Below are 27,012 nucleotides of genomic sequence, written 5' to 3' on the forward strand. Positions count from 1 at the left end.
GGTCTGCACAGCCCACAGTCAGAGCGAGGGCGGGGCAGACCTCCACTCCCAGTTCTGTCCCCCCACCACCTTGTATAGATCCTGTTCTCTCTCAGCACACCCCAGCCGGGCCCCTCACGCCTCCAAGTGCCCACTTCTGATTGGCTCCTTTATCCCTGGACTCAGTCCAGTTCAGCCATTCAGTCGTGTCCAACTCTTTGTGACCCCATGGACTGCAGCACGCCAGGCCTCCCTGTTCATCACCATCTCCCAGACTCAGATAAAGGTAGTTTCCAGGCATACTGGTTTCTCTGCTCCTGTTCCTGGAAGCCTTGTTTCAACACAGGCCCTGGGCTGCGTGGAGGCAGGAGTTGAACTGCTGCCAGGCTGTGTGCCCTGGAGGCCAGGGGCTTCAGAGTTCTAAGTTTCCGGGGTCTCTGCTGAGAAATTGTCCATGATATTTTCCCTGGTCCACCTGGGGAAGGGAGCCCTGGAGATGACTTGGGACAAGGCTGACTCTCTGTCTGTCCTGAGGATCCAACGTCTGTTATACTGAACTGGTTCCCAGGCCTCACTTCATGTTTGGGCAGCGTCCAGGTGGGGAGGAAGTAATCATGCTGGGCCAATTGGCTGGCTTAGTCTGGAGCCTTGCAGTATTTTCTAGGGGAGGGGCTGGGTAAAGCCTTCACACAAAAAGGGGAGAGGAAGTTGTGTGAGAGACAAGTCGCTCTAGAAAGAAGGTGCCAGGGTGAGGGTCAGGGGGCTTGGGGTTTTGGCCTGGTGTGGGGAAGGCTACTGCCCATTGCAGGGTGGCTCTTGAGAATGAGCTGGCTTGGGAGATGAGTGGATACCAGTGGGTAACTAACACACACACACACACACACACACACACACACACACACACACACAAACTGTCTGTGTGTGTCTTTCTGTCTCTTTGTCCCTATCATTCCCTCTTAGTTTGAATTTCTCTGGTCTCCGTCCCCTCGCCCAGCGCCTGTCTGCCTGTCTCTGAGCCCTTCTGGCCCGTCCCCAGCACTCACCCTGCCCCGCACTCCCTTGTTCCTCTCCCTCTGACCGTCTCTGCCTCACAGCTCACCATCACGGCCTCTTCCTTCATCCTCAGGACTCACCCTCCACCCCACTGACCACAGGATGCTGGAGCTGAGCCTGTCCTGGCTGGGACTCGGGCTGTGACAGCTTCCCCGTGGCTGCTGCTGCTGCTGGTCGGGGCCTTCTGGCTCCTGGCCCGTGTCCTGGCCTGGACCTACACCTTCTACAACAACTGTCGCCGCCTCCAGTGTTTTCCGCAGCCCCCCAAACTGAACTGGTTCTTCGCTCAACTGTACATGGTGAGTTTGCTGGGAGATCCTGGGAGATCAGGAATGGGGCTCAGGTTTGGGCTGGAGTCTAGGACAGCAGAGAAGCCAGAGAGGCCTGGGAGGCCCCTCTTCCCTCCCTCACTCATTCCTCTGCTCTGCCATTGAGACCTTCCCCACATCCTGTCTTTCCAGCCCTGGCCTGCTTTGCGGTCCATTTTCTGCCTGCCTTGTACACATTAGTGCACCTCTGAGGCCGGGCTGCACAGAGCCTGCTCCCCTGGCCTCTCCAGTCTCCATGGTGGCCTTGAGGTCCTTTCAAGGGTGTTGTCCAGGGTCCAATCTGCATGTGGTCCTTTTCCTTGTGACTTTTCACTCTGGGCTACAGTTTCTCCATAGGAATCATCTATCACTTCCCCACCCCTACACCTCCTCTTTCCAGGATCCCTCCTCTTATCTAACTCTCTTCCTTCTACCAAGATGTCCCAAGGTGCTCATAGCCCAACCTGGATAAAGTTGACCACCACCCATTCTAAGAAGCCTTCTTAGACCTCTCTGTCCTCCATGCCTGCCCACCCTGTGCCTCAGACCTTGACTCTGGCTTGGCCCTGCTCATGATTAATTAAGCAGCTCAACTGTTGAATTACTTAATAAGCACCTCCCAGAAACTGCAATACTTTGGCCACCTCATGCGACGAGTTGACTCACTGGAAAAGACTCTGATGCTGGGAAAGGTTGGGGGCGGGAGGAGAAGGGGACGACGGAGAATGAGATGGCTGGATGGCATCACCGACTCTGTGGACATGAGTTTAAGTGTACTCTGGGAGTTGGTGATGGACAGGGAGGCCTGGCGTGCTGTGATTCATGGGGTCGCGGAGAGTCGGACACGACTGAGCGACTGAACTGAACTGAACTGAGTTTGATGATGGTTCTGGGAAGCAGACTACAGTCCATGGCTGGCTAATATTAGGATGAAAAATAAAGGTGTGATGACCTAAGTGATGAGCATGCATCACTTCCCTCTGTCAGGGTCAAAGGGATTGGTATCCATCTCCTCCCATCTAACAGGCCAGCAGAGAAAGGTGCCCATCTTTTCTTTCTTGTCTTGGACAAGAGCTGCCACTTGATGGAGGATTTACTGAAATTTTACTGTTCATTGTGGCAAAGTTCAGAAGGTAGGGGCATTACAAATCTCCATGTGAAGATTTCCTGAGATTCTGGGTCTTGAAAGCATCTCAGCGAGCCTTCCCAGGTGGTGCTAGTGGTCAAGAACCCTGCCTGCCAATGCGGGTTAGATGGAAGAGAGGTGGGTTTGATCCCTGGGTTGGGAAGATGCCCTAGTGGAGGGCACAGCAGCCCACTACAGTATTCTTGCCTGGAGAATCCCATGGACAGAGGAGCCTGAGAGGCTGCAGTCCATTGGGTCACCACGTCGGACACAACTGAAGCGACTTAGCACACAAGGCACAGTGAGTCTTGGAGGCAGTAGGAATGTTACAAAGTTACTGCATTTCTGCCCTCCCCTCTAAGGGCTTGATCATGGAGTCTGGTCTTGGTCACTTTTCCTTCCTGCAATCCCTCTTGCTGGGTGACCTCAGCTGAATCACTCTCCCTCTCTGGACCAATCTTATCAAGTGCTTTGAATTCTCAATTTGGTACTTGAGAAGGGAGTGAAATGTTGTTGCTGAACCATGAAAAGACGCTGGGATTCTTGGCCTCCGGAGGAGAAGAATTCAATCTGGGGCCAGAGACGAGGCTTGATCACTCAGAGCTTTTGTGTAATACAGTTTTATTAAATTATAAAGGAGATAGAGAAAGCTTCTGACATAGGCATCAGAAGGGGGCAGAAAGAATACCCCCCTGCTAGTCTTCAGCTGGATGTTATATGGTCACTAGCAGTCTGTTCAGAGAAGGCAATGGCAAGCCACTCCAGTACTGGAGTGGAAAATCCCATGGACAGAGGAGCCTGGTAGGCTGCAGTCCATGGGGTCGCTAAGAGTCGGACGACTGAGGGACTTCACTTTCACTTTTTACTGTCATGCATTGGAGAAGGAAATGGCAATCCACTCCAGTGTTCTTGCTTGGAGAAGCTTGGGGACGGGGGAGCCTGGTGGGCTGCCGTCTCTGGGGTCACACAGAGTCGGACACGACTGAAGTGACTTAGCAGCAGCAGCAGTCTGTTAATGAAAGAAAGGAATGTCTTAAAACTCCGAATGGCACCAGGCCCCTCATCCATAAGATGCAGTTTGGGATAATCTTGGCAACAGACGATTCATCCTGGGCCATAAAACAATTGACCTGAATCTTGTAGAAGGACAGATTACCATACAAATAGGTTCGTTTACATAGATTAGGGGAACAGAGTCTAAGTATAACATACTGGTTTGTCAAGTCAGTTCTGAGCCATTAGGTGGAACCAACTTGAAGACAGAGTCTGAAGTAAATGCATAGTATATTAACATAGGTTAAGACAAACATTTCCGTAAGAAAAATACACTGGTTCACTCAAGGTTTGAAAATAGTTAACTTCAGGTGGAACCAGGTGTCATTATGGCAACACAGTATTTTAAGAGAATCTTCCTTTTAAATTTGTACGCTGCTGCTGCTGCTAAGTCGCTTCAGTCGTGTCCGACTCTATGCGACCCCATAGACGGCAGCCCACCAGGCTCCCCCTTCCCTGGGATTCTCCAGGCAAGAACACTGGAGTGGGTTGCCATTTCCTTCTCCAATGCGTGAAAGTGAAAAGTGAAAGTGAAGTCGCTCAGTCCTGTCTGACTCGTAGCAACCCCACGGACTGCAGCCTACCAGGCTCCTCTGTCCATGGGATTTTCCAGGCAAGAGTACTGGAGTGGGTTTCCATTTAAATTTGTATAGAGTAGGGAAAAAATATTGCTAGTTTGTTTCCTCTTGCCGCTTAAGAGAGATAAAAATGTCTGACACTTGCAGCCTATTTCCTCCATTTGGAGACTCCTGGCCTTCCTGCCTGTTACCCTCTCAGGAGTAGGTCACAAAGATGAACGTGACTTATGTTCACCTGCTGAGAGCCCCTGGGAGTATTTGTCAGATTTGAATGAGGCATCTTGAGGGAGAGGATACTTTACCAGGAGGCAACCCACCCTTCTTTTCCTTTGGGTGCATAAGGTGTCAGCTTCTTCATTTATAGATGGCATGATTGAAAGTCATGTCCATAGGTTGCAGAGAAATAGGCAGGACGTACTCTGCATGGAGCCAGTTGGGGGAGGGGGTTTCATGGGTCAAAGCTGCTGTCACGAGTGTCCTTTGGGATCAGCCAGGGATGGAAAGCCCCAATGCTGCAGATGATTTACTGCAAGGAACTGCAGGCTGTATGGACCAGCCAGAATAGGAGAGGATGTGGGACCAAAACCCAGGGACAAGCACTGAGGCCACCCTGCTACCTACAAACCTCTCTAGTGGGGATCTCTTTCTGTGGCCACCCCTGGGGCTGAGACCATTCCCAGGACAAGAAAAAGTTTGGCTTCTCAAGATAAAGTCACCCTATCTGTGAGCAAAGAGCCTGTCTTCTCTGTGCTATCTTCTTGTACCCGGGGTATCTCCTTGGGACTTGGAGGTGCTCCAGGACTGCTCCTCCCCATGAGGGAAGGAGCAGGAGGAAGCAGAGATTCCCTCCATTTGTGCGGGATCTGACACACTGTCCACTGCAGTGGTTTCTTCTTGGGAGTGATGTCCTTACATGCTTTCAGGTGCCCCCGACAGAGCAGGGCTTGAGAAAATCAACCCAGCTGGCAGCTAACTACTCCCATGGATATATGATCTGGTTTGGCCCCATCACTCCCATGATCGTCTTCTGCCACCCTGACATGCTCCGGAGCATCATCAATGCCTCAGGTACCCATGCAGAGCTTGTGGTCGTGGGTGTCATGACACATTTGAGGGATTCTAGCCCCTCCTTCGGAGAAGGCAATGGCAAGCCACTCCAGTACTATTGCCTAGAAATCCCATGGATGGAGGAGCCTGGTAGGCTGCAGTCCGTGGGGTCGCTAAGGGTCGGACACGACTGAGCGACTTCACTTTCACTTTTCACTTTCCACTTTCACACATTGGAGAAGGAAATGGCAACCCACTCCAGTGTTCTTGCCTGGAGAATCCCAGGGACGGGGGAGCCTGGTGGGCTTCCGTCTATGGGATCACACAGAGTCGGACACGACTGAAGTGACTTAGCAGCAGCAGCAGCAGCCCCTCCTTGCCAACTTTTTATGTGGCCTCTACAGGACCATGGTCCCCTTTCCTCTCTTCTCTCTCAGCCACTTCCTCTTTGCTTTATGCATTTATCAAGCTCCATCTCAGCGACTCCTCTTTCTTCCCATGGCCGTTTGGACCCCAATCTTGTACCCTGCTGGAGTTCATCCCCAATCTCAAGGTCTCATATCTGGACAGAGAGATCCTTGACCTGGGATGGTTGGTCAGGAACTGGCCAGCAGGAGATGGTCTGTGGCAATCCAGAGAAGAAACTGCTGGGGTGTGCTGGAAGGCTTCCTGGAGGAGGAGGTGCTGGAACTAGATCTGGAACAATGAGAAATATTTCAAAGCAGAGGGTAGAGTGATGCAGTGGGCATCCATAGTGTCCCAGCCCCCCTGCCAGGCTGGCCCTCAGTCTCACTCATCTGCAGACCCAGAGCAATGAAGGCTTCTGGCTGGTGAGGATTAGGGGCTGCTCTTCCTGTGACATCCACCTCTCTGGTGGGTCCATTTCATTTATCCTATCTTGTGGCTCAGCCACTCTAGTTCAGTGCTCTCCTTCTCCAGTCCCCAGGAATCTCCTTGAGGAGACTCCACCCCACCCTGTCTCCTTTCCCTTGCCCTCTGCCCCTCCCATCCGAGACAGACCAGGGGAATGGACAGCTTCTGATGGAGACCTGGGTTCAGACACCAGAATGCTGAGTGACTCTGGGAAGGGTCCTGGCTCTCTCTGGCTGCTGAAGTTTCTTTCAGCTGTTAGTGGTAGAAATGCCACCCTGTATGGTCTAAGCAAAGAAAGGAAATCAACTGACTATAAACTCCAAGGAGGGCTGCCTTCAGGTCCAGCTGGATCCAGGTCTTAAACAATGTTATCAGAAATCTGTTTTCATCATTTAGTGTTCATCTGTGATGGCTTTACTCTCATCCTAGTAAAACTGAATCTCGGATGCTCGAACTCCATGGGAAAGGGAGTTCATTTACAACAGTTCTAGGAAAAGTTGAGGATTCCTTTTAATTTGTCTGATTTGGGTCATAGGACCAATTCCTGCAAACCTAAGATTCTGAGCATCCAGTCTTGGCACAATAGGGTCTACTGAGCTATTGTTTTGGGGCTCAGAGCAGTTGGGTAATTAAGAATTCAGGCCATGGATTAAAGAGTCTTGGGTTTGTGTCTCAGGTTTACTGTCTGGGAGAATGTGTGCAAGGGACTCCATCATTCAGAGCCTCAGTTTCCGTATCTGCAATATGGGGACGAAAGAGAAGTCAGGTGAACATGGTGTTTGGGGTCCAAACAGGGAAAGAACCTCTCTATCCCTGTACCAGAGGGACCATAGAGTTTGTATATGGCCAATGTGGGGAGGGAGCCCAGGAGAAAGCTCAGGACAGATGAGCAGCTGCCAGAGGTGACTCATGGGCTCAGGTGTGGATGTCCTTGGCCACAGCTGGCTCTCAATGATGGAGTCCCTTGCACACATTCTCCCAGACAGTAAACCTGAGACACAAGTCCAAGACTCTTTAATCCCTGGCCTGAATTCTTAATTATCAACTGCCCTGCAAATCCTTGCCTCTTGCAGCCTAGAAGAGTGTGAATTGGGACCTTTCTGTTCCTCTCCAGATTCATAGCTGGGAGGAAGGTCTCCTGTACACACAGGGCCTGGCTAGCACCTATGGGGATGTGTGCTGCTAGTAGGGGGGCCCTGGCATGTGGTCATCTGCATCTTCCACCCCACCGCTCCAGGTAGACATGCTCTTGGCCATGGCTTGCCTGCTGCCACCTCCTCCTTGGGTGCAGACATAGGGGGCTATGGTAGAGATGCCTCTGCCTCTTTCTTACCTGGACTCTCACCTGTCTACTTCCAGTCATGTCTATTCACACCTAGGGCATATCTGTGTGCTGTCTGCTGTAGGCTATGTCTGGTCAGCTTTATGTTTCTACCTGGTTTCTGATTACAGCTGGCACATGTTTTATCTGGTGATACCTGGTATATGATTAAACCTGGGCTCAAACAGACATGGTCTCAATCACATCTGGAGTTGCTTCAGCTGTGGCCAAGGACATCTGAGGCATTTTGACGTCTGTCTTTTTCTTGCCTGAGAAACTGTTAGTGATTATCTGGTTCTCCTGCTTGTCACATCTGGGCCATGTTTCAGGTTTGTTTGAGGTCTGGGACTCAGGGTCACTTTCAGACATGCTAATGACTTTATGTGATCTTGTGTGATGCCCATCTTAGGGTATGTCTGAGTCATGTCTGGGGCCCAGCCGGGGACACACCTGGTTCAGGTCTGTGACATCAGTGTATGTAAGCCCTGTGTGGGACTCATGCGGGGCAAATTCAGGCCAAGTTGGACTGTCTTCAGGTCCATGCCAGAGCATGTTGTGTCATGTCAGGCTGTGCCATGCATGTTGGGGCCATGTCAGGACATGTTAACACATGCGGCCATGTCACATATCTCAGGAGAGGTCAGTGCTGGGGCAGACATGGTGTTCTAGGTCCCCATAGAGATGTTTTGTAGAGTGCTGGGCTATGCCTGTGTCTTCATAACATGTAGGACCATGTAGGAGCCATGTCAGGGAATGTTGGGGCATGTCGTATTTTGCTGGAGTGTTTCTGAGCACCTAAGAGTTGTGTCTGTGGGCTCTGCCTTTGCTGTCTTCTGTTCTGCAGCTTCGTCTGGTTCCCCCCTCCCGTCACCTCTCCACCTGACTTCTGGCTTCCGATTTTCTTGACCCTATTCCTGCTATGCAGGGCTTGGAGGGGGAATGCAGATTCCTGGCTGGGATCCTCTGTTCCACACAAAATTTCCTCCTTTCCCCATCTCCCTGGCCCCTGATGGTCCTCCTTCATGTCAGCTGCCATTGCACCCAAGGATGTGATCTTCTATGGCTTTCTGAAGCCCTGGCTGGGTGAGTAACTGTTTACAAAGTGGGTTGGGGACATCCCTGGGGACCCAGGGAGAAGATTTTCTTTTGCCCACTTCCTGTGGCTATCTCTGCTAGGGGATGGGCTCCTCCTAAGTGCTGGTGACAAGTGGAGCAGGCACCATCGCATGCTAACACCTGCCTTCCACTTCAACATCCTGAAGCCCTATATGAAGATTTTCACCAAGAGCGCAGACATCATGCACGTGAGTCTCTTGAACCCAGGGTCCCATCTGGAGTCTTGGGGATAACGGGGACTCAGAGACACCTTGTCTGGAACCTGGCTCTTGTGGGTGGCTTTAGGGCCATGGGCTCTTCCTTTCTGAACCGTGGTTTCCACAGTTGAAAAATAAGGATTATGTGATCCTTGCTTTATAGGGTGGCTAAGATGACCTAATGGAATCATGTCTCTGGCATATAAGAGATGCTCAGAAGGTGTTAGTTTCTACATTTCCCTCAAAGAGGCCTTGGAATCTTGAGACATGTTTGGTAAAAATGATGAATATTTTGTAGTAGTTATTCTAGAGTAACAAGTCACTTAAAAATAGGAAGTGCTTAGTATTGAGAAGACTGTGAGTCAGTTGGCTGGTTCTTCTGGATGTAGATTGGTGTATCTGTGATCAGATAGGAAGTTTTGTTGATCTAGGGTCATTCTTCTCACATATTTGAGGTGTGGCTGGTTGCAGGCTGATCTCAGATGGCCTTACTCCAGGCAAAGGACTTCCTTTCATGTGATTCTCTACCGAAGTCCTGCCTCGGTTGAGTCCAGGGATACCCTCAGGAAGAGCGGCGTCGGCGAGAAAAGAAAGAAAACAAAGCGAGTCGAGTCTTGGTTGAGTGCTGAATCAAGACTATTTTATTTTTTTACATCAGTGTTTATATACCCTAAACTGGTACAGTTCTAAAGGGGGGCAGTGAACAAAGTCAGCTTAACATTATGTCAGTTTGCCCTTTACAAAACCAGAATGCTTTCTGCATACTTCTCTGTTTACGAGGGTCTTTTCTATGGTAGATATTAATACATTATCTTCTGGCCTTGGGGCTTATTAACATCTTATGACCTTTTCTTACAAGCTAGGTGAATGCAAAGCTGTTTTTTGTAAGCTAGTCTTATTTTTCCACTTGCCTTGAGCTAAACAGAAAACAGAAAAGTTATAAACTCATAGGGTAAAGATTCAGCAGGTTGCAGCATATTAGAAATTTAACCCAATGGTCAGTTCTTTCTAGTTACTACACACAGACTCTGTGGCTCTGGGAGGTAGCCTCTGCCTCTCATTCCTGGTTAATATTTTTGATTGTCTTATGGTTTCTACACTAGGGCCAAACTCTTATTATTGTAAATTCTAACTATAGTAACAATAATTTCTACATCAAGAGCAAAAACACAGCTAGCAAACGTTGATTCAGTAACAACTTCTAGAATAATATTTTTTATATTCTCTAATAGGGCTTCTTCACCCCCCAAAGGGCTCTGCGTTTATTAGGGCTTTTCGTGTGATCAGGTTCTTTATGCTATTTATGATTAAGGTATTGTGAGCAGTCGTGTGTGTTAGTGCCAAGGGCATAAACAGTTGATTTTATTTGGAAAGAGATCGGGGAAGGCCTTCTGCCTGTGTCACAGAAACTAAGGAACAGTCAGAAAGACAGCAGTCAGAAAGATAAGCATCAGAAAGACAGATATCATCTTTAAGGTGAGCGCCGGGGCAGCTTTTTGAAATCCCTGAAGTCCTGATCTGCCTTGCTCGTCAGGTCTTCTCCTCATGACCTTGTCATGGGTGGGATCTCGCGTGATGGCTCCCGGCAATTCTTTCCCTTTAGAATGCATCTCAGGTTTGTTCACACGGCAGAAGCAGAATTCCAACAGCCTGACAGGAAGCTGCAATGCTGCTTGGGAGCTTGGCTTAGGATGATCTACTCATCATTTCCACCAGAGTCTACTGGGCAAAGCAGGGCTTCCCCAGGTGATTCAGTGGTAAAGAATCTGCCAGCAATGTAAGAGACATGGGTTTGATCCCTGGGTTGGGAACATCCCCTGGAGGAGGGCATGGAAACCCATTCCAGTATTCTTGCTGGGAGAATCCCATGGACAGAGGAGCCTAGCGGGCTGTGATCCATGAGTTCTCTAAGAGCTGGACAGGACTGACCAACTAAGCATAGAACACATTGGCCAAAGTAGATTCAAGGCCAGCTCAGAATCAAAGTAGGCTCCACCTACTAATAGAAGTTACTGAAAAAAGCACATTGCAAAGGGTTTGGATATATATATATACATGGGGAAGGTCAGGAATTTGTGACGTGGTTGTGTCTTTTCCCTACTTGCAAACTGAAAAGGGAGCTTGTTACAGTTTTGTGGATTCTGTCAAAAGACATGAGAGTTCTGGATTACTGACAAAGGATAGTTTTTTACTCTTGGCATAGCAAATGGCACCTTCTTGCTGGTTTGCATTCTTCCTCCAAGTCAACAAATCCCATGTGGATGACACAGGTGGACTTTGACTGGTACCTATTCAAGTAGTATGTTTTATTATAGGGTGGAAGAATACTAGATTTAGGGTGTCTGCGACTTTCAGAACTAGAAGCAAGCCTGATATTTGCCCAGGAGGAGAATTTACCTCACTCTTATAGGTTGTTTGCTGCAAACACAACTCTGAGAAATAGCCCAGGTAAAGAACATCATGGACTACCAATTTTTTGGCATATCCAGCAAGATTATGCAAGAGTACACAGGGCCCATGGGGAGCTACCTCCCTAAACATAGGGAAAGTTTGTTTATCAGTTTCCATCAGTGAAGATGATGAAAGCTCACATTTGCTTAGCACTTAACTTTATGCAGTAAGTTGACCAAGGGTACAGAGAAAGGAGGATGGTGAGCCAAGATTTAAAACCAGGTCTCCTGACTCCCAGTCACGAGAACTTCATGTCTTGGCAGTAACAGCTTCCACTCCCACTCAAGCCTCCACTCTCTGGAGATGGTTTTCTGGGGCCAAGAGGCAGGGTCTGTGGGAGTCCATCCAGGTTGTTGGGAAGGGGCCTTAACTCTGTCTCCTCTGTCTAGACCAAGTGGGAGCGCCTGGTCACCCAAGGCCACACCCGTCTGGACATGTTTGAACACGTCAGCCTCATGACCCTGGACAGTCTGCAGAAATGTGTCTTCAGTTTTGACAGCAATTGCCAGGAGTGAGTCTTGGCCAAGAGCCTGGGAACATAAGCCATAGACCTAAGGTAGTAGACAGAGGAGGGAGGACTCACCAGAGCAACCAGGAGGACCTTCCTGAATGAGGTGGCTCAAAGCAGGACAACCCAGGACAGGAATAGGGAAAGAGAAGGAGCTATCCTTTCAGGTAGGTAGATCTGTTTGATAAAGAATAGAAGGCTAGAATGAGAAAAGTATGTGCAATAGTGAGGATACACGTTGGAAATGAGGTTGAAGGAGTGGGCAGGTAATATCTTAAGGACATTCTGAAGCCAGGCAAAGCGAATCTGACTCAAAAGAATCTAACTGTCATGTAGACATTGGATGTAAAGAAGACTAGGGAATGGGCTGGGCCGTTGGCCAGCTGGGAGAGGATAAGGTATGAGCTGGGTGGATGGTTCTGGAAAGGAGAAGGTGGCGGTGAGAGAGACAGGAGAGAAGCATGGTATCTAAGCTGTGCTCCAGGTGCCTGAGGCATGGAGTCAGCTCATGGAGATGGGATGTGGGCTGAGAAGAGTCTGAAGAGTCACATTGTCTGGCTCATCCCCACATTGTATCTGTGAGCCATTTGTTCTTGGAGCCTCAGTTCCTGAAGGGAAGTAACTCCTGGCTTCTGGGCTTCAGGTGTTAAGTTGTTGCCTCCCTTCATGCTCTCATCCTTCAAGAAGCCCAGTGAATATATCGGCACCATCTTGGAGCTCAGTGCACTTGTGGCAAATCGGAACCAGCAGATCTTCCTGCACATGGACTTCCTGTACTTTCTCACCCCGGATGGGCGGCGCTTCCACAGGGCCTGCCGCCTGGTGCATGACTTTACAGATGCCGTCATCCAGGAGCGGCACCGCACTCTCCCCAAGGAGAATATTGATGACTTCCTTAAGGCTAAGGCGAAGACCAAGACTTTGGACTTCATTGATGTGCTTCTGCTGACCAAGGTGGGTTCCTCTGGGATCTGAGTTCAAGAGGTAGAATGGACTTTGATCTGATCAAAGAATTTGAATGGGACGCAGAGGGTCCTGGGAAGCCATGGAAGGTGCTTGTGGAAGGGAGAGATGGGTCAGCGATAAATTTTAGAGATGACCATGTGGAATAATGCCTGTGGGAGACTACTAAGTCTGAAACTGTGAAGGGCTTGAGATTTCATTCAAATGGGAAACTAATAAGTCAGTCTACCACAGAGATAGACTGTGTACATATGTATGTGTATGTACAGTATACATACAGAATCCTGGATCAGAGCAGCCCATTTATTACTCATGGCAAAATCAGTAACCAGAGTAGAACTATAGCTCTGCTACCCCATTCCTAAATTCCTCTGATAGCTCAAGTATGTTATTACCTGTACATGCAATCATACTCGCATCACAGTACAAGTATGTACCTCCAGATTTTGAAATTTGGAACTTATACAAGACAGCTGATACATTTGCCCCTTTCTCCCTGTGGGGAGAGGGAGAGACAGACACACAGGGAGAGAGATTATTCTGGAGCTTAAACTAATTCTTTTTGGTAAGAAGGCAAAGTCTAAAGTTTTTATATTTTTATAACCCAGGTTGCCAGGAACTTTTTTTTTTAATTCCTCATTATTTTGAAATATAAAAATATTTATGGGTGATTGGTTATTTCTTCACCAGGGACAACACAGGAGACAAAGAGGTCAAGGAGGAGGTCTCTGGGGTGGGGCCTCTGGTGACAGAGTGCACAGGCAGTTTAAGGTTTCAGGGTGGGCTTCAGTCTCTGGATGGATAATGGGGCTTCAGAGATTGTCTCAGTTTAGCCTCAGAGACCCTCTGAGCTAGAGCAATTTTAGGGATCTTGTTTTCTCTCCAGGATGAAGATGGGAAGGGATTGTCAGATGAAGACATCTGTGCTGAAGCTGACACATTTATGTTTGAGGGTGAGGCCCCAATGTAAGAAAACATAGGAATCGGGTGTCTCTAAGCCCAGGAACTAGTCCAGTGGACCCTGGACCACCCCATCCCTCTCCATCCTCCTCATGGGCTTTACCATGGGGGTGTTGTCCACCCTGTGGTGCTGAAGTAGTTCAGAGACACAAGTCTTTCTGGATGTCCCCAGGCCATGATACTACAGCCAGCAGCCTCTCCTGGATTCTGTACAACCTTGCAAAGCACCCAGAATATCAAGAGCGCTGCTGGCAGGAGGTGCAAGAGCTCCTGAGGGACCGTGAGTCTAAAGAGATAGAATGGTGAGTGCAAGTCCTCATGGCCTTTTTCTGAGCCCTTCTCATTGCCTCTGCTCCCTGGCTGGGGAAGAGAGAAATTTTTTGTGTGCATTCTGTCACTTAGTGGAAATAGGAACAGAGGCCAGAGGCAGGATCTTATAACCAGCATGTGTGTGTGTGAGCGCGGGCTAAGTTGCTTCAGTTGTGTCCAACTCCGTGCGACCATATGGACTATAGCCCCGCCAGGCTCCTCTGTCCATAGGATTCTCCAGGCAAGAATACTGGAGTGGATTGCCATGCCCTCTTTCAGGGGATCTTCCCAACCCAGGGAATGAATCTGCATCTCTTATGTCTCCTGCACTGGCAGGCAGGTTCTTTACCACTAGTGCCACCTGGGAAGCCCACTCAGCGTGGATAGGAGGACAAAATTTGCTTGATTTTGGCAGAGAAACCTGGATTTCTGAGATAGTTAACAACAATATGTGAGGACAGATGACACCACTTAGCACACATTCAGTAAGTGAACTTCGCCTCCACTCCCTTACTGCTTTCTCTGAAGTTACATGTTTTCAAACATCTTCACTTCTTGAGTATTTGCTAATCTCCTGCCCCTTAATTCCTCATATTGTTGAGTCTAGGGTTCACTAGGATCACCTGCGTATTAAAGTCATTCAACTCCTTTCTTGGAACATCTGCAGCTTCATCCATCTACTCCCTACTTAGGAAACACTGCCATACTGCCTCTCCGTCCCGAATTCTATGCCATCTTCAATTCTCCCCAGCCCCATTCTGTATCCTGGAGACTCAGGAAGGACCAGACCCAGTCTTTGCTTTTCAGGAGCTCCTAATCTGGTGCAGAAATAGTCCCAGGTCAGGAGACTCCTCGTGTACATGGGTAGGGCTGGGATTTGGAACAAGAGGGGCCAAGTTGAGGGTGGAAAGAAGTGCCTCAGCAGAGACTCTGAGATATAATCAGTAGATTTTTGGGTGCATTTGAGGTACATTTAGGTCAAGAAGACAGCTGGGAGAAAATGAAGAACTTGGGGGAAGGGATGAGAAAGAGGGAGAGTGAGAGACAGAAAGGAAGGAGGGAGGGAGAAATTTGACTTGAATATATAATTGACCTGTGGAAAGCAGATTATCTCATAATAATTAATACACAGTATCCCAGAGTGTGAAGTGGATATCTATTTTTGGATATTCAGGGAAGGCTTTTAATCGAGTCTAAAATTTTAGCAAAGAGATTGTATTCACATGTTGTTAACTTAACCTTAGATACTCTTGTTGTTATGGTAAACCATATATTCTATCTGGATTGAGAAATATTAGAAGTTTAATTGGAAAATATGCATTCACATTTCTTGGTAAGTTTAATTCAGGTATTTTATATCATCACCATCATTTTTTCTTTTATTATTTTTCTAACTGTTGTTTCTAATAGAAAAACTGATAATTTATGAATATAAATTCCTTGCCGAGTGAACATAGGAAATGCTAAGTATTGAGTCTCATATCTATAAGAAAAATAAAGATTGTTTCCTAAAATCTCTGGAACAACTGGGAAACTACATGTAAAAAAGTTAATTCATCCTGCTTCTCATGTCTTATAAGAAAGTAACATCCACGTGAATCAAAGATTTAAAAAATGATGGAGTCTTAAAGTCTCTAGAAGAAGCCATGGGAGGTTATAGCTCCAGAGTAGGGAAGACTCTATTTTTGAGACAAATCCTAAGAGACGTACAAGAAAAGATTGATATACTATTTCATGAAATAGATAAAGAGCAGTGTGTATGGTATTCGGTATGCTAGTATATAATTTTTTAATGCAAAAAAAAAAAAACAACACCTCAGATACATAATCACTAGACAAACTATGAGAAAGGGAGATGAGTGCTATTGGTCCACAGGGTTGGTGTTTTGTAGTTTTCCAATTTAGAGTTCAGTTCAGTTCAGTTCAGTTCAGCCACTCAGTCGTATACGACTCTTTGTGTCCCCATGGACTGCAGCACGCCAGGCTTCCCTGTCCATCACCAACTCCTGGAGTTTACTCAAACTCATGTCCATTGAGTCAGTGATGCCATCCAACCATCTCATCTTCAGTTGTCCCCTTCTCCTCCTGCCTTCAGTCTTTCCCAGCATCAAGGTCTTTTCAAATAAGTCAGTTCTTCACATCAGGTGGCCAAAGTATTGGAGTTTCAGCTTCAACATCAGTCCTTCCAATGAACACCCAGGATTGATCTCCTTTAGGATGGACTGGTTGGATCTCCTTGCAGTCCAAGGGACTCTCAAGAGTCTTCTCCAACACCACAGTTCAAAAGCACCAATTCTTCGATGCTCAGCTTTCTTTATGGTCCAACTCTCACATCCATACATGACTATGGAAAAACCATAGCTTTGACTAGACCGACCTTTGTTGGCAAAGTAATGTCTCTGCTTTTTAATATGTTGTCTAGGTTGGTCATAGTTTTTCTTCCAAGGAGCAAGTGTCTTTTAATTTCATGGCTGCAGTCACCATCTGCAGTGATTTTGGAGCCCAGAAAAATAAAGTTTGCTACTGGTTACCCCATATATTTGCCATGAAGTGGTGGGACCAGATACCTCAGTTTTCTGAATATTGAGTTTTAAGCCAACTTTTTCACTTTCCTCTTACTTTCATCAAGAGGCTCTTTAGTTTTTCTTTGCCTTGGCTTCCCTGGTGGCTCAGAGGGTAATGGTATTTAATTATTTTTTAATTGGAGGATAATTGCTTTACAGTGTTGTGTTGGTTTCTGACATACAACAACATGAACTGGTCATAACTACACACATACAGACGTGCGCGCGTACACACCCTCCCTCTTGAGCCTGCCTCCTATCAGCTCCTTATCCCACCACTCTAGGTCATCACAGAGTGCCAGGCTGGGCTCCTCATGTTATATAGCAGCTTCCCTCTAGCTATCTATTTTGTACATGGGAGTGTATATTTGTCAATGCGGCTTTCTAAATTCTACTGGATCTTATCTTCAGTGCTTATAAAAACTTCTCCAGTGAATTCTATTTCACTGTCTGCCAAAATGAGGCATTTACTCCTACATTTCAAATGGCATTACCCTCCTTTTTTTCTTCTGTTTAATTGCATTAACTAGTATCTCTCGGGCTTCCCTGGTGGCTCAGAGGTTAAAGCGTCTGCCTCCAATGTGGGAGACCCAGGTTCGATCCCTGGGTTGGGAAGATCTCCTGGAGAAGGAAATGGTAACCCACTCCAGTATTCTTGCCTGGAGAATCCCATGGATGGAGAAGCCTGGTAGGCTACAGTCCACGGGGTCGCAAAGAGTCGGACACAACTGAGCGACTGAACGGAATGGAACGGAGTATCTCTCAGTTCAGTTCAGTTCAGTCGCTTAGTCGTGTCCGACTCTTTGCGACCCCATGAATCACAGCACGCCAGGCCTCCCTGTCCATCACCAACTCCCGGAGTTCACTCAAACTCATGTCCATCAAGTCGGTGATGCAATCCATCCATCTCATTCTCTGTTGTCCCTTTCTCCTCCTGCCCACAATCCCTCCCAGCATCAGAGTCTTTTCCAGTGAATCAACTCTTCACATCCTGTGATAAATAAGATAAACATTGAATCTGTTTCTTGCTTATTTACTTTTTGATTTTGCAATCTTGCCATAAAGAATGTTCCACATTCATACAAATTTGTAAATATTTCTATGGTTCACTTTTTGTTGATTTGTTCAGAAAAGGTTCTAAAAATATCTGACTAAATTTTGTCTAGTACTTCTGTGATATTGCTTTTCTTTCTCTCTTTTTAAAAACCATTTTATTGAGGTATGATGATCAAAGGAAAAGCTGTATATATTTATGTATATGACTTAATGAGTTTGGAGATATTTGATCTGTCTGTGATTTTGTTCTAGGCAGAGAGGGCACCAGGAGGGCTGGGGTGGTGTCTCTCTTTTTTCACCCTAGATAATTGTCATGGGGTTTCCTTAGGGACGACCTGACCCAGTTGCCCTTCCTGACCATGTGCATCAAGGAGAGTCTGCGGTTGCACCCCTCTGTCACTGGTATCTCCCGCTGCTGTACCAAGGACATTGTGCTCCCAGATGGCCGGGTCATCCCCAAAGGTGACCATAATGATTAGGGGAGGAGGTTCCTGGGAGGAAGAGGGGCCTATCAGGCAGGTTGGACCTAGTTCTGACTGGGCCCTCCTCTTTCACAGGTGTTATCTGCCTCATCAGTATTTTCGGGACCCACCACAACCCATCTGTGTGGCCAGACCCTGAGGTGATGAATCCTCGACGCCATACCTCCATCATCCCTGTCCGTTCCCCCTGGAGGACCCAGGGGAGACTACAGAATTCTGATTGGCAAATCAGACATCGCCTCCCTCCCATTATGCACACATCTGCCTCTCCAAGGATGGGCGACCTAGGAGATACCATCCAGTCACCCTGTCTTGTCTTGCCCCCAGGTCTATGACCCCTTCCGCTTCGACCCAGAAAACATCAAGGGAGGTCACCTCTGGCTTTTATTCCCTTCTCAGCAGGTCCCAGGTGAGGGCATTGGGCATTTGAGGTGAGGATGGAGTAGTGGGGGCGGGGGTCTGGGGCTGAGATTCCAGGCATGACTGTGGGGGCAGGGAAGGGGCAAAACTGAAGATGGTCAGAGTTCTGGCACTCCTTCTTTCCCGTCCCCCTGGGAACGGTAGTGGGCGCAAAGCGGGGTCTGCAGTATGCTGAGAGCGGGGTTCCCTTGTCTGTTGGTCAAGATTCTAGACTGAGGACTGGGCTAGGCTCAGGAGATATGCAAGTCCGCGAGGGGCATCCCAGGCATGGTTAGCTTTCTCTGTCTCTGCCAGTCAGATTTCAGGCGCTGTGGGGCCAAGATGAGGGTTCCGTGTAGTCAGAGCCCCGACTCCTTCCACTGGAACTGCATTGGACAGACGTTTGCCTTGACTGAGATGAAGGTGGTCCTCGCTCTCAGCCTGCTACGCTTCCGTTTTCTGCCAGACAAGGAGGAGCCACGCAGGAAGCCGGAGCTGATTCTGCGAGCGGAGAGTGGACTTTGGCTGCAGGTGGAGCCGCTGAGAGCAGGCCCTCAGTGACTGAATGACCCACTACCACCCTGCCTGGGACTCTATCGTCAAAAGGGCCCAGAGCTCCCCCTGCTGGCTCTCGGTAAGACTCAGACAAACGTGACTACAGCGTTTTATTCCTGGGAGTCTGCAACGGCCTCACCCCAGTTCCATTCACGTTGGCCTGAGTCTCACTGAGAGCCAACAGGGGGCGCTCTGGGCGCTTCTGAAGATACAGAGGGTGGGCGTGGTTGATTGGAGGCGGGACCAGTTGCCATGTGCCCAATATTACCTCTCTAGCAGGGACGGAGGAGAAGGCAATGGCACCCCACTCCAGTACTCTTGCCTGGAAAATCCCATGGACAGAGGAGCCTGGTAGGCTGCAGTCCATGGGGTCGCTAACAGTCGGACAAGACTGAGTGACTTCACTTTCAATTTTCACTTTCATGCATCGGAGAAGGAAATGGCAACCCACTCCAGTGTTCTTGCCTGGAGAATCCCAGGGACGGGGGAGCCTGGTGGGCTGCCGTCTATGGGGTCGCACAGAGTCGGACACGACTGAAGTGACTTAGCAGCAGCAGCAGCAGCGACGGGGGAGCCTTGCCTGGAGAATCCCAGGGATGGGGGAGCCTGGTGGGTTGCCGTCTGAGGGGTCACACAGAGTCGGACACGACTGAAGTTACTTAGCAGCAGCAGCAGGGATGGGGGAGACTAGTGGGCTAACGTCTATGGGGTTGCACAGAGTCGGACACGACTGAGGCAACTTAGCAGCAGCAGCAGCAGCTGACTACCAGACTGGCGCGGTGGTAGAGAATCTACCTGCCAATGCTGGAGATGCAAGAGATGCGGGTTGGATCCCTGGGTCGGGAGTATCCCCTGGAGAAGGAAATGGCAACCCACTCCAGTATTCTGGACTCAAATTCCATGGACAGAGGAGCCTGTCGGGTTACCGTTCATGGGGTCACACTGAGCACACATGGATATATGCACGGCTGACTACAGGACCCTATACTGATGGCTGGTTCTCCCAGAACCCAAACATGGGCAATAGGAAGCCACATGAGGTGTTTGAGCAGAAGAGGGACCAGGGTTAAGGATGGACTAAAGAGGTAGCGAGTGCTCTTCAATATATGTTGGAGTCTGGGAGGAGTCAAATATATATGAGTACATCAAATCTGTGGTTACTCTATATCTCCAATGAACACAGAAGAAATAAAACAAAGACATGCATACTAAAACTCTAGGCTCCCCAGGTAGTCTCTCTAAATTAAATAACTGGGAAGTGGTTTTCAGACTCCCTGTCAGCACCCCCACTCATGTACAACACCACCCCTCATCCTCCCTGTTCAGAGCCTTCAACATCATGCATCAGAGTGGTGCATTTGTAACAAATGATTAACTCACATTGACAGCATTATCACCCAAAGTCCATAGTTAACATTAGAGTTCTCTTTTGGTGTTGTCCATTCTATGGATTTTTGCAAACAGATAATGGCATGTATCCATTATTATAGTACCACACAGAATGTTTCACTGCCCTCAAACCCTCCCAGTGGTCAGCCGATTTCATCTATACCTCCACCCAACTCTTGGCAACCAGCAATCTTTTTACTGTCTCCATAGTTTTGCCTTTTCCAGAATGTCAAATAGTTGAAATCACATGATATGTAACCTTTTCAAGTTAGCTTCTAGCATTTAGTAATATGTATTTAAATTTCCTCCACGTGTTTTCATGGCTTGATAGCTCATTTCTTTTTAGTGCTGAATAATATTCCATTGTCTGAATGTACCATGGGTTATCTATCTATTCATCTACGCTGATTTCTTTTTAATCAGGTTCATATATTACTAAACACAAATAAATATTTAACTGAAACAATATCAAATACAAAAAAATGAGAAAAAGGAAACCAAATAAAAACAAACCCTAAGAACACCCAGAAAGTAAATCTAAATTATTTCCTCATGAAACAAAAACTAATGTGTAACTAACAGAGTATAATAGTAGAATGTCTATCATTTCCACCATTCTTTGGGACAGAGAGAAGAGGGATATTGATTCACCCAATAAAAGCCTGGTCAATAGGAAAACTAGCCCTTCTTTCAATGCACATCTTTATTTGGAAGTCTGATAACTGTCTCAGACTTGTTATGTCCAAACTAGATTCTTGATTTTTCACCCTCAGACCTCTGGGGAATCCTGTAATGATTCCAAAAGTGGTTTTGTTGACTCTGTATCCAGACATGTGCATTTTAAAGCTATTTTTCTGTGATTTAATTTTAGTGCAATTCAATGAAACACATAGACAATAGATGGCTTTGGGATGCATTAAGTGGTTTGGGGGCTAAGTACATGGTTAATTTTTTGTAAATATTACATGTGTGCTAGAGAGTGATTTGCTTTTCTCTTGGGTATACATTTCTCTCTCTACGTGGCAGTTCAAACTTTTAAGTTGTGTTTAGATAATATATTCTTTAAAGTCTTGTTTTCTTGATTTGTTAGATTTTAAGAGGATTGGGATAAAATCTCCAAGTACTGGTGTTGATGGAGTTATGGATTATCATTTATTGATTTATCTATATTGGATTTGCATCTATTCACAATCTGTTTGGACCCTTTAAAAATGTATAGCTTTATTTGTACCATAAGATGATTTTCCTTTAATTTTTATCAGATGTAAATATTGAGATTGCTACCCTGAGATTACTTATTAAATATTTGTTGGCTATATCTTTTCCATAAACAATGAAGTGACATTCACTTAAGTTAACAATTTTAAAGTAAACAATTCTGTGGCATTTAGTATATTTGCAATTTTGAGGAGCTGTCACCTCTATCTACTTCCAGAATGTTTTCATCACTCTGGAGGGAGATCCTGTACCTAATAAGCAGTCACTCCCCTGTTCCCTCTTTTCTAAACCTTTCTGTATTCTTATACTTTAAGTGTTTTGTATACACCATCCTGTGAGACATTTCTTTCTTATTTAATCAAATCCATGAACTCTTTCTTTTAATTAGTGACTTTAACCCAATTGCATTCTCTCATATATGAGGAATAACTTTTACACGAGAAGTTTAATTGCTGTCCACTTTTCATTTGCAAATATTTCCCCTCATTCAGTAGGTTATCTTTTTATTTTGCTGGTAGATTTCTTTTGCTGTACAAAATTTTAAGTTTAATATTTTTTTACCTACTGTGATTAAAATTTTAAATTTCTCCCATTCACATATTTTTTTGGGTAGATCACAGGGGATCTAGGTTCCATTGGGCAACCTTGAGGGGCACTTCATGTGATCTATCAGCTGAAGATAGAGCAGGAACTGACAGGCATCACATTTTCTCTAAACAAGCAACCAGGTGTGAACAGGATCAGAAAGCTGGGATATTCTAGAGGCAGGGTAGCAGGGTGGTGAGAACTCAGACTCTGAGGTCAGGCAGAGCTGGTTCAGATCCTGGCTCTGTTCCTTACAAGATGAATATCCTTCACTGAGACTCAGCTCCATCATTTGTGCAATAGGAGTTTTAATTGCATTTATTTAGAAGCAGTTAATGAGATGACCCAAGGACACATTCAGCTCAGGGACTGGTACGTAGTAAATTATTAATGAATAGCAATGACATTCTTGTTCATATTACCATGGGCACCTCCAGGAGGAGGGGCATCAGGTGTTTGGAAGATGGGTTTTGGGCTTGGGGAAGTGGCTGAAAGGGGTGATGAGAGAGGATGAGAGGAGGAAAGGAGAACTTCTAGAAACAGAGGAAGCAAGTACTGTTACAAGAGCCACCCACAGAGCTGAATCCAGTCCAGGCACTGGCTTCAGGGCCTTCCCCATTCCTCTGAGGCTGGCCTGACACCCTCCTCCCTTTTATCCATGTCAGCCACTGTCAGTGCAGCTGAGTTCATTGGAGCTCCTGGGATGCTGAACAGGGGACTGTAGGGCCAGATGACAAGGTTTAAAAGAGTTGGTCCTAGGGGAAGAGGTGGTAGGGGCTGGGCAAATTTCCCAGTCTTTGGGGTTTATATATCTAGGCTGGGAGGAGGGGGCAGACCATGGACCAGGGTGGAGGTCCTAGATTCAGAGCATACTGGAGCTGGGCTGGGGGCTGAGGATCATGCATTTGGTCCCTCTTTCCTCACCTCTCTTCACCTTCTAGTCTCCAAGATGCTGACATAATACAGAATGAGCTAAACAACAAAGTGAACAAAAGGAGTCAGTGGTCACTTTCTCAGGGCTCTGAGGTCATCCCTGTGGGGCCCTGAAAGCACTTCCCTTGGGTCTCTTGGTGACCCAGGGTCTGGCCTATGTGAGCACAACTTAGGCTTCATTATGACCCAGGTATTATGTGAAGTGGAGACTTGGTGTGATTCAAAAAGAGTCATCTGTGTGGGTAAGCAGTAACAGGAGCCCTCAAGGACCAGTGAAGGTATTGAGCTGGACTCCCGGGTGGATTCTGAAGGAAGAATCAACTCTTTCTGGGGTTGGGAGCTGGGCAGTCCATGAAGTCCAGCCTCCCCACATCCCTGTCAGTGTTTGCCCCCATCAAAGGAGGCCTCCCTCTCCCCCGCATGACTGATTCCTTTCCAGAACAATATCAGAAGGTACTCTTTATTCTTGGTGAAATGGGTAGGCCATTAGGGATGGGTGATCAGAAGGAAACAGGCCCAGAGTCTGTAGTCTGCAGACATGGGCCTAGCGCAGAGAAGTAGTCAGGATGGATGGGTTTCTTCCTGGCCTGTAGGCTTTTAGAAGGAAACTGTCTTCCCCCTCTCATCCTGGAGGATTTTTAGGGTGGGGAGGGGGAGAGCCAAGAAGGGGTCCAAAGATCTGGAGCATATCAGTTTGCTGCCCCCAATCTTGCTATTCATAGACTGTGTATACCAGATGTAGGATAAACTGAAGCAACTGCACATCAAATGGGAGCGCTGATAGGGATGATAGCATTTCTGCCCAACATATCAACCTTTCCAGGTTCTTGACCAGTTTTTCTTCATGAATCTGTTAGTCTTAGAAGAACTGACAGATGCTAAAGGCAAATGGGACATTGTCTGAGGAGAAACATTTCAACAAATAGAGTATGTGTGGGCGGGCAACAGTAAGAAGTCAGGGGACAGTGCTGAATAATGGTGAATAAAGGTTGAATTTTTTCTCAGCACACTTAATCATACCAGTTCTTGTAGCATATTAGTTCATGATGGTCATTTTCACTAACACCTTTGTTATAGATGCAAAATTTGAGGCACATTGCATTGCATTATGCTACCTTCTGAAAATGTCCATCTCTGGAATGGATAGATGGAAAGCTAGTATACTCCCTGTTGCAAAATGTCAAGGATGCAGGAGGTGGGTTATATTCACATCATTTTCCTTGGTTGAAGGCTCAAATCAGTGGCCAGTAGAGCCACCAGTTCCAGCAGAGCTGACCTGTTTCCCATCTTCAAGGATCCTCCTGAGAGTCCTGTCCCAAGGGCTTGCTTGAGTATGGTGTCTTCTGATATAACTTTTCTATAAGCAAAGACTTCTGGGTCAAAGCTGAGGATCACTGTGCTGGTCACTGTCCATTGTCAACAACCAAGCAGAATAGGTAGGAAGAGTGGGAGAAGGAATTTGGGAATCTTTCCAAATCATGGCAATGTCATATCCTTGTCCCCTGCATAATCCAGTGCAAATCTTTTATTCATAATACACACTCACTATATTGACATGAAGAGTTGGTCACAATTCATTCATGTTCTGTTTCGGGGCAATCATTCATTATGGCTCCTCTGTCTGGAATGCTCTTTCTTCTTTATCTACATGGAGGACTCCTATGCCTACTTCACAACCCAGAACAGATATCCACCCTCAACGTTCTTCCCCAACTCTGCTTCCATCACATTACACAAATCTGGAAAATGTTGCCATATTATGGGGTCATTGCTCTACAAGTGAGGGCTCTTCTAGGATAAGAGCTGATTCTAACGCACTTTTCAGTCCACAGTTCCTGGAAGCTGATTGGACACACAGCAGATCTCCATATTTGTCAGGAGATTCCAAGTGAGTACCAAATTCATGTCGACTGTGTGGAATCTGAACTTCTCACCTCATCATCAATACCTTTTAGTTGCTGCTACTAAAGAGTACCCTAACAATATCACTCATCAATACTTTTAGTTACTATTTATCAGCTAAGCACCACAGTGTGCTCTTATTCCTTCATTGGATCTGAGAGGCAGCTGCCTTTGTTGTCTCTGTTTTCCTGATGAGTGGCCTGTGCATCTTGCTGCTGCTGCTAAGTCGCTTCAGTCATGTCCGACTCTGTGCGACCCCATAGACGGCAGCCCACCAGGCTCCCCCATCCCTGGGATTCTCCAGGCAAGAACACTGGAGTGGGTATCTTCAGTTCAGTCAGTTCACTTCAGTCGCTCAGTCGTGTCCGACTCTTTGTGACCCCATGAATCACAGCACGCCAGGCCTCCCTGTCCATCACCAACTCCTGGATTTCACTCAAACTCATGCCCATCGAGTCGGTGATGTCATCCAGCCATCTCATTCTCTGTCGTCCCCTTCTCCTCCTGCCCCCAATCCCTCCTAGCATCAGAGTCTTTTCCAGTGAGTCAACTCGTTGCATGAGGTAGCCAAAGTACTGGAGTTTCAGCTTTAGCATCAGTCCTTCCAATGAACACCCAGGATTGATCTCCTTTAGAATGGACTGGTTGGATCTCCTTGCAGTGGGTATCTTAGGTGGCCATAATTTGACTTACCACACAGGCCATACTATGGGATATGGAAATCTATTGAGACCTTTCTGCCTGCTTACTGACATTCTATCTTGTGCAGTGTCACCTGTCTTTGGGACCCCCTTTGTTTTCTTTTCATGGACCACCAATCTATGGCTCAATGGGCCCACTTCCACCTATGGTCCCACATACTTTTTGACTGAATCTGCCTTCTCCCTAGGCAGAATTTCTTTAATCCAAATAAAAGATGAGTAATATTGGACTGGTCTCAAGAAAACAGTACTCAAAATGCATCTACAAGTGATGAGATGGATCAGCCCTCATCTTCACATTAGTCTCTATTTGTGTATTCCAAGCTCCTCTAACCCAGGTAGCACCCACCCCTGGAACTTGAGACAGACTTTCCAATATATGCTTTCTCAAATACCTCAAGGATATGACTTTGGCATCAACCAAACTGTCCCCTTATCGCCTGTTATCTTGCTTAGTGTTATTTTGCTAGTCACAAATGTATGTATGTATCTAAGTTATGGATTGTCAGTGTTGTTCAGTCCTGTCTGACTCTCTGTGACCCCATGAACTCATGGATTAAATAACAAGAAAGAAATGAAAATCTTTTAATCATAGGAAGCCATAGTACCTTGAATATATTAAAAAGAATCGTGCTCATTCTGAAGAGAAATAGACAATGTGTCATTTGCCAAGCTTAGTAAGTTTCAGTGAAGTGAAAGTCACTCAGTCATGTCTGACTCTTTTGTGACCCCGTGTACTATACAATACATGGAATTCTCCAGGCCAGAATACTGGAGTGGGTATCCATTCCCTTTTCCAGGGGGTCTTCCCAACCCAGGGATCAAACCCAGGTCTCTCATTTGGCAGGCGGATTCTTTACCAGCTGAGCTACCAGGGAATCTGGAGGCTTTAGCATCCCACAGACAACACTGGAAGAACCACTACTGGAGGATTCCTTCCTAATTCTTTATCATGTCTTTCAATGACCCTCAGATTCAGGTCCTCACCTATCTTTGAACATTCCTTGATTTCCACTCACTTTACCAAAACTTTGCCTTAAATTTACATTTCTGTCACTGACAACTGAAACAGTTCCCACTAAATCAGAAAGGAAGGGGACTTGCCTGGCAGTCCAGTGGTTAAGACTTTGCCTTCTGATGCAGGGGTGTGGGTTTAATTCCTGGTCAGGGAGCTAAAATCCCACATGCTTCATGGCCAAAATGCCAAAACCATAAAACAATATTGTAGACTTCCCTGGTGGCTCAGGGGTAAAGAGTCCACCTGCCAGTACAGGAGACACAGATTTGATCCCTGATCTGTGAAGATTCCACATACTGGGGATCAATTAAGCCAATGAGCCACAACTACTGAACTTGTGCTCTAGAGCCCAGGAGCTGAAACTACTG

The 27,012-nt window shown here is 46.9% G+C and overlaps 1 protein-coding gene across 5 annotated transcripts; it reads left to right on the top strand.

Annotated features, from left to right (window-relative positions):
- The first annotated feature begins 649 nt into the window (after nt 1–649).
- LOC129558011 (prostaglandin E2 omega-hydroxylase CYP4F21-like) lies at nt 650–26,130 on the top strand. Of its 5 annotated transcripts, none has more exons than XM_088839134.1 (12): nt 650–727; nt 1,106–1,331; nt 5,021–5,165; nt 8,368–8,421; nt 8,515–8,642; nt 12,295–12,564; nt 13,460–13,526; nt 13,706–13,835; nt 17,791–17,924; nt 18,020–18,084; nt 18,272–18,353; nt 18,663–26,130. In XM_088839134.1, exons 2-12 carry the CDS (start codon nt 1,329–1,331, stop codon nt 18,902–18,904), a joined length of 1,320 nt encoding a protein of 439 aa, XP_088695260.1. In that variant the 5' UTR covers nt 650–727; nt 1,106–1,328; the 3' UTR covers nt 18,905–26,130. The 5 variants fall into 5 exon arrangements, with proteins under 5 accessions (XP_088695260.1, XP_088695263.1, XP_088695264.1 ...); XM_088839135.1 differs by having other exon boundaries at nt 663–719; XM_088839137.1 differs by lacking the exon at nt 5,021–5,165 and having other exon boundaries at nt 8,264–8,421.
- Nucleotides 26,131–27,012: the final 882 nt, after the last annotated feature.

Source organism: Moschus berezovskii, chromosome 8 (assembly GCF_049115385.1).
Source record: "Moschus berezovskii isolate FMDL1 chromosome 8, NW_MosBer_1.0, whole genome shotgun sequence".
NCBI lineage: Eukaryota > Metazoa > Chordata > Mammalia > Artiodactyla > Moschidae > Moschus > Moschus berezovskii.

What these genes read in the sequence shown, in the direction of transcription:
- LOC129558011 (XM_088839134.1), top strand. An exon ending in GAGCATCATCAATGCCTCAG is followed by an intron (nt 5,166 to 8,367) that starts GTACCCATGCAG and finishes CCTTCATGTCAG; the next exon opens with CTGCCATTGCACCCAAGGAT. An exon ending in CTGTGTGGCCAGACCCTGAG is followed by an intron (nt 18,085 to 18,271) that starts GTGATGAATCCT and finishes TCTTGCCCCCAG; the next exon opens with GTCTATGACCCCTTCCGCTT.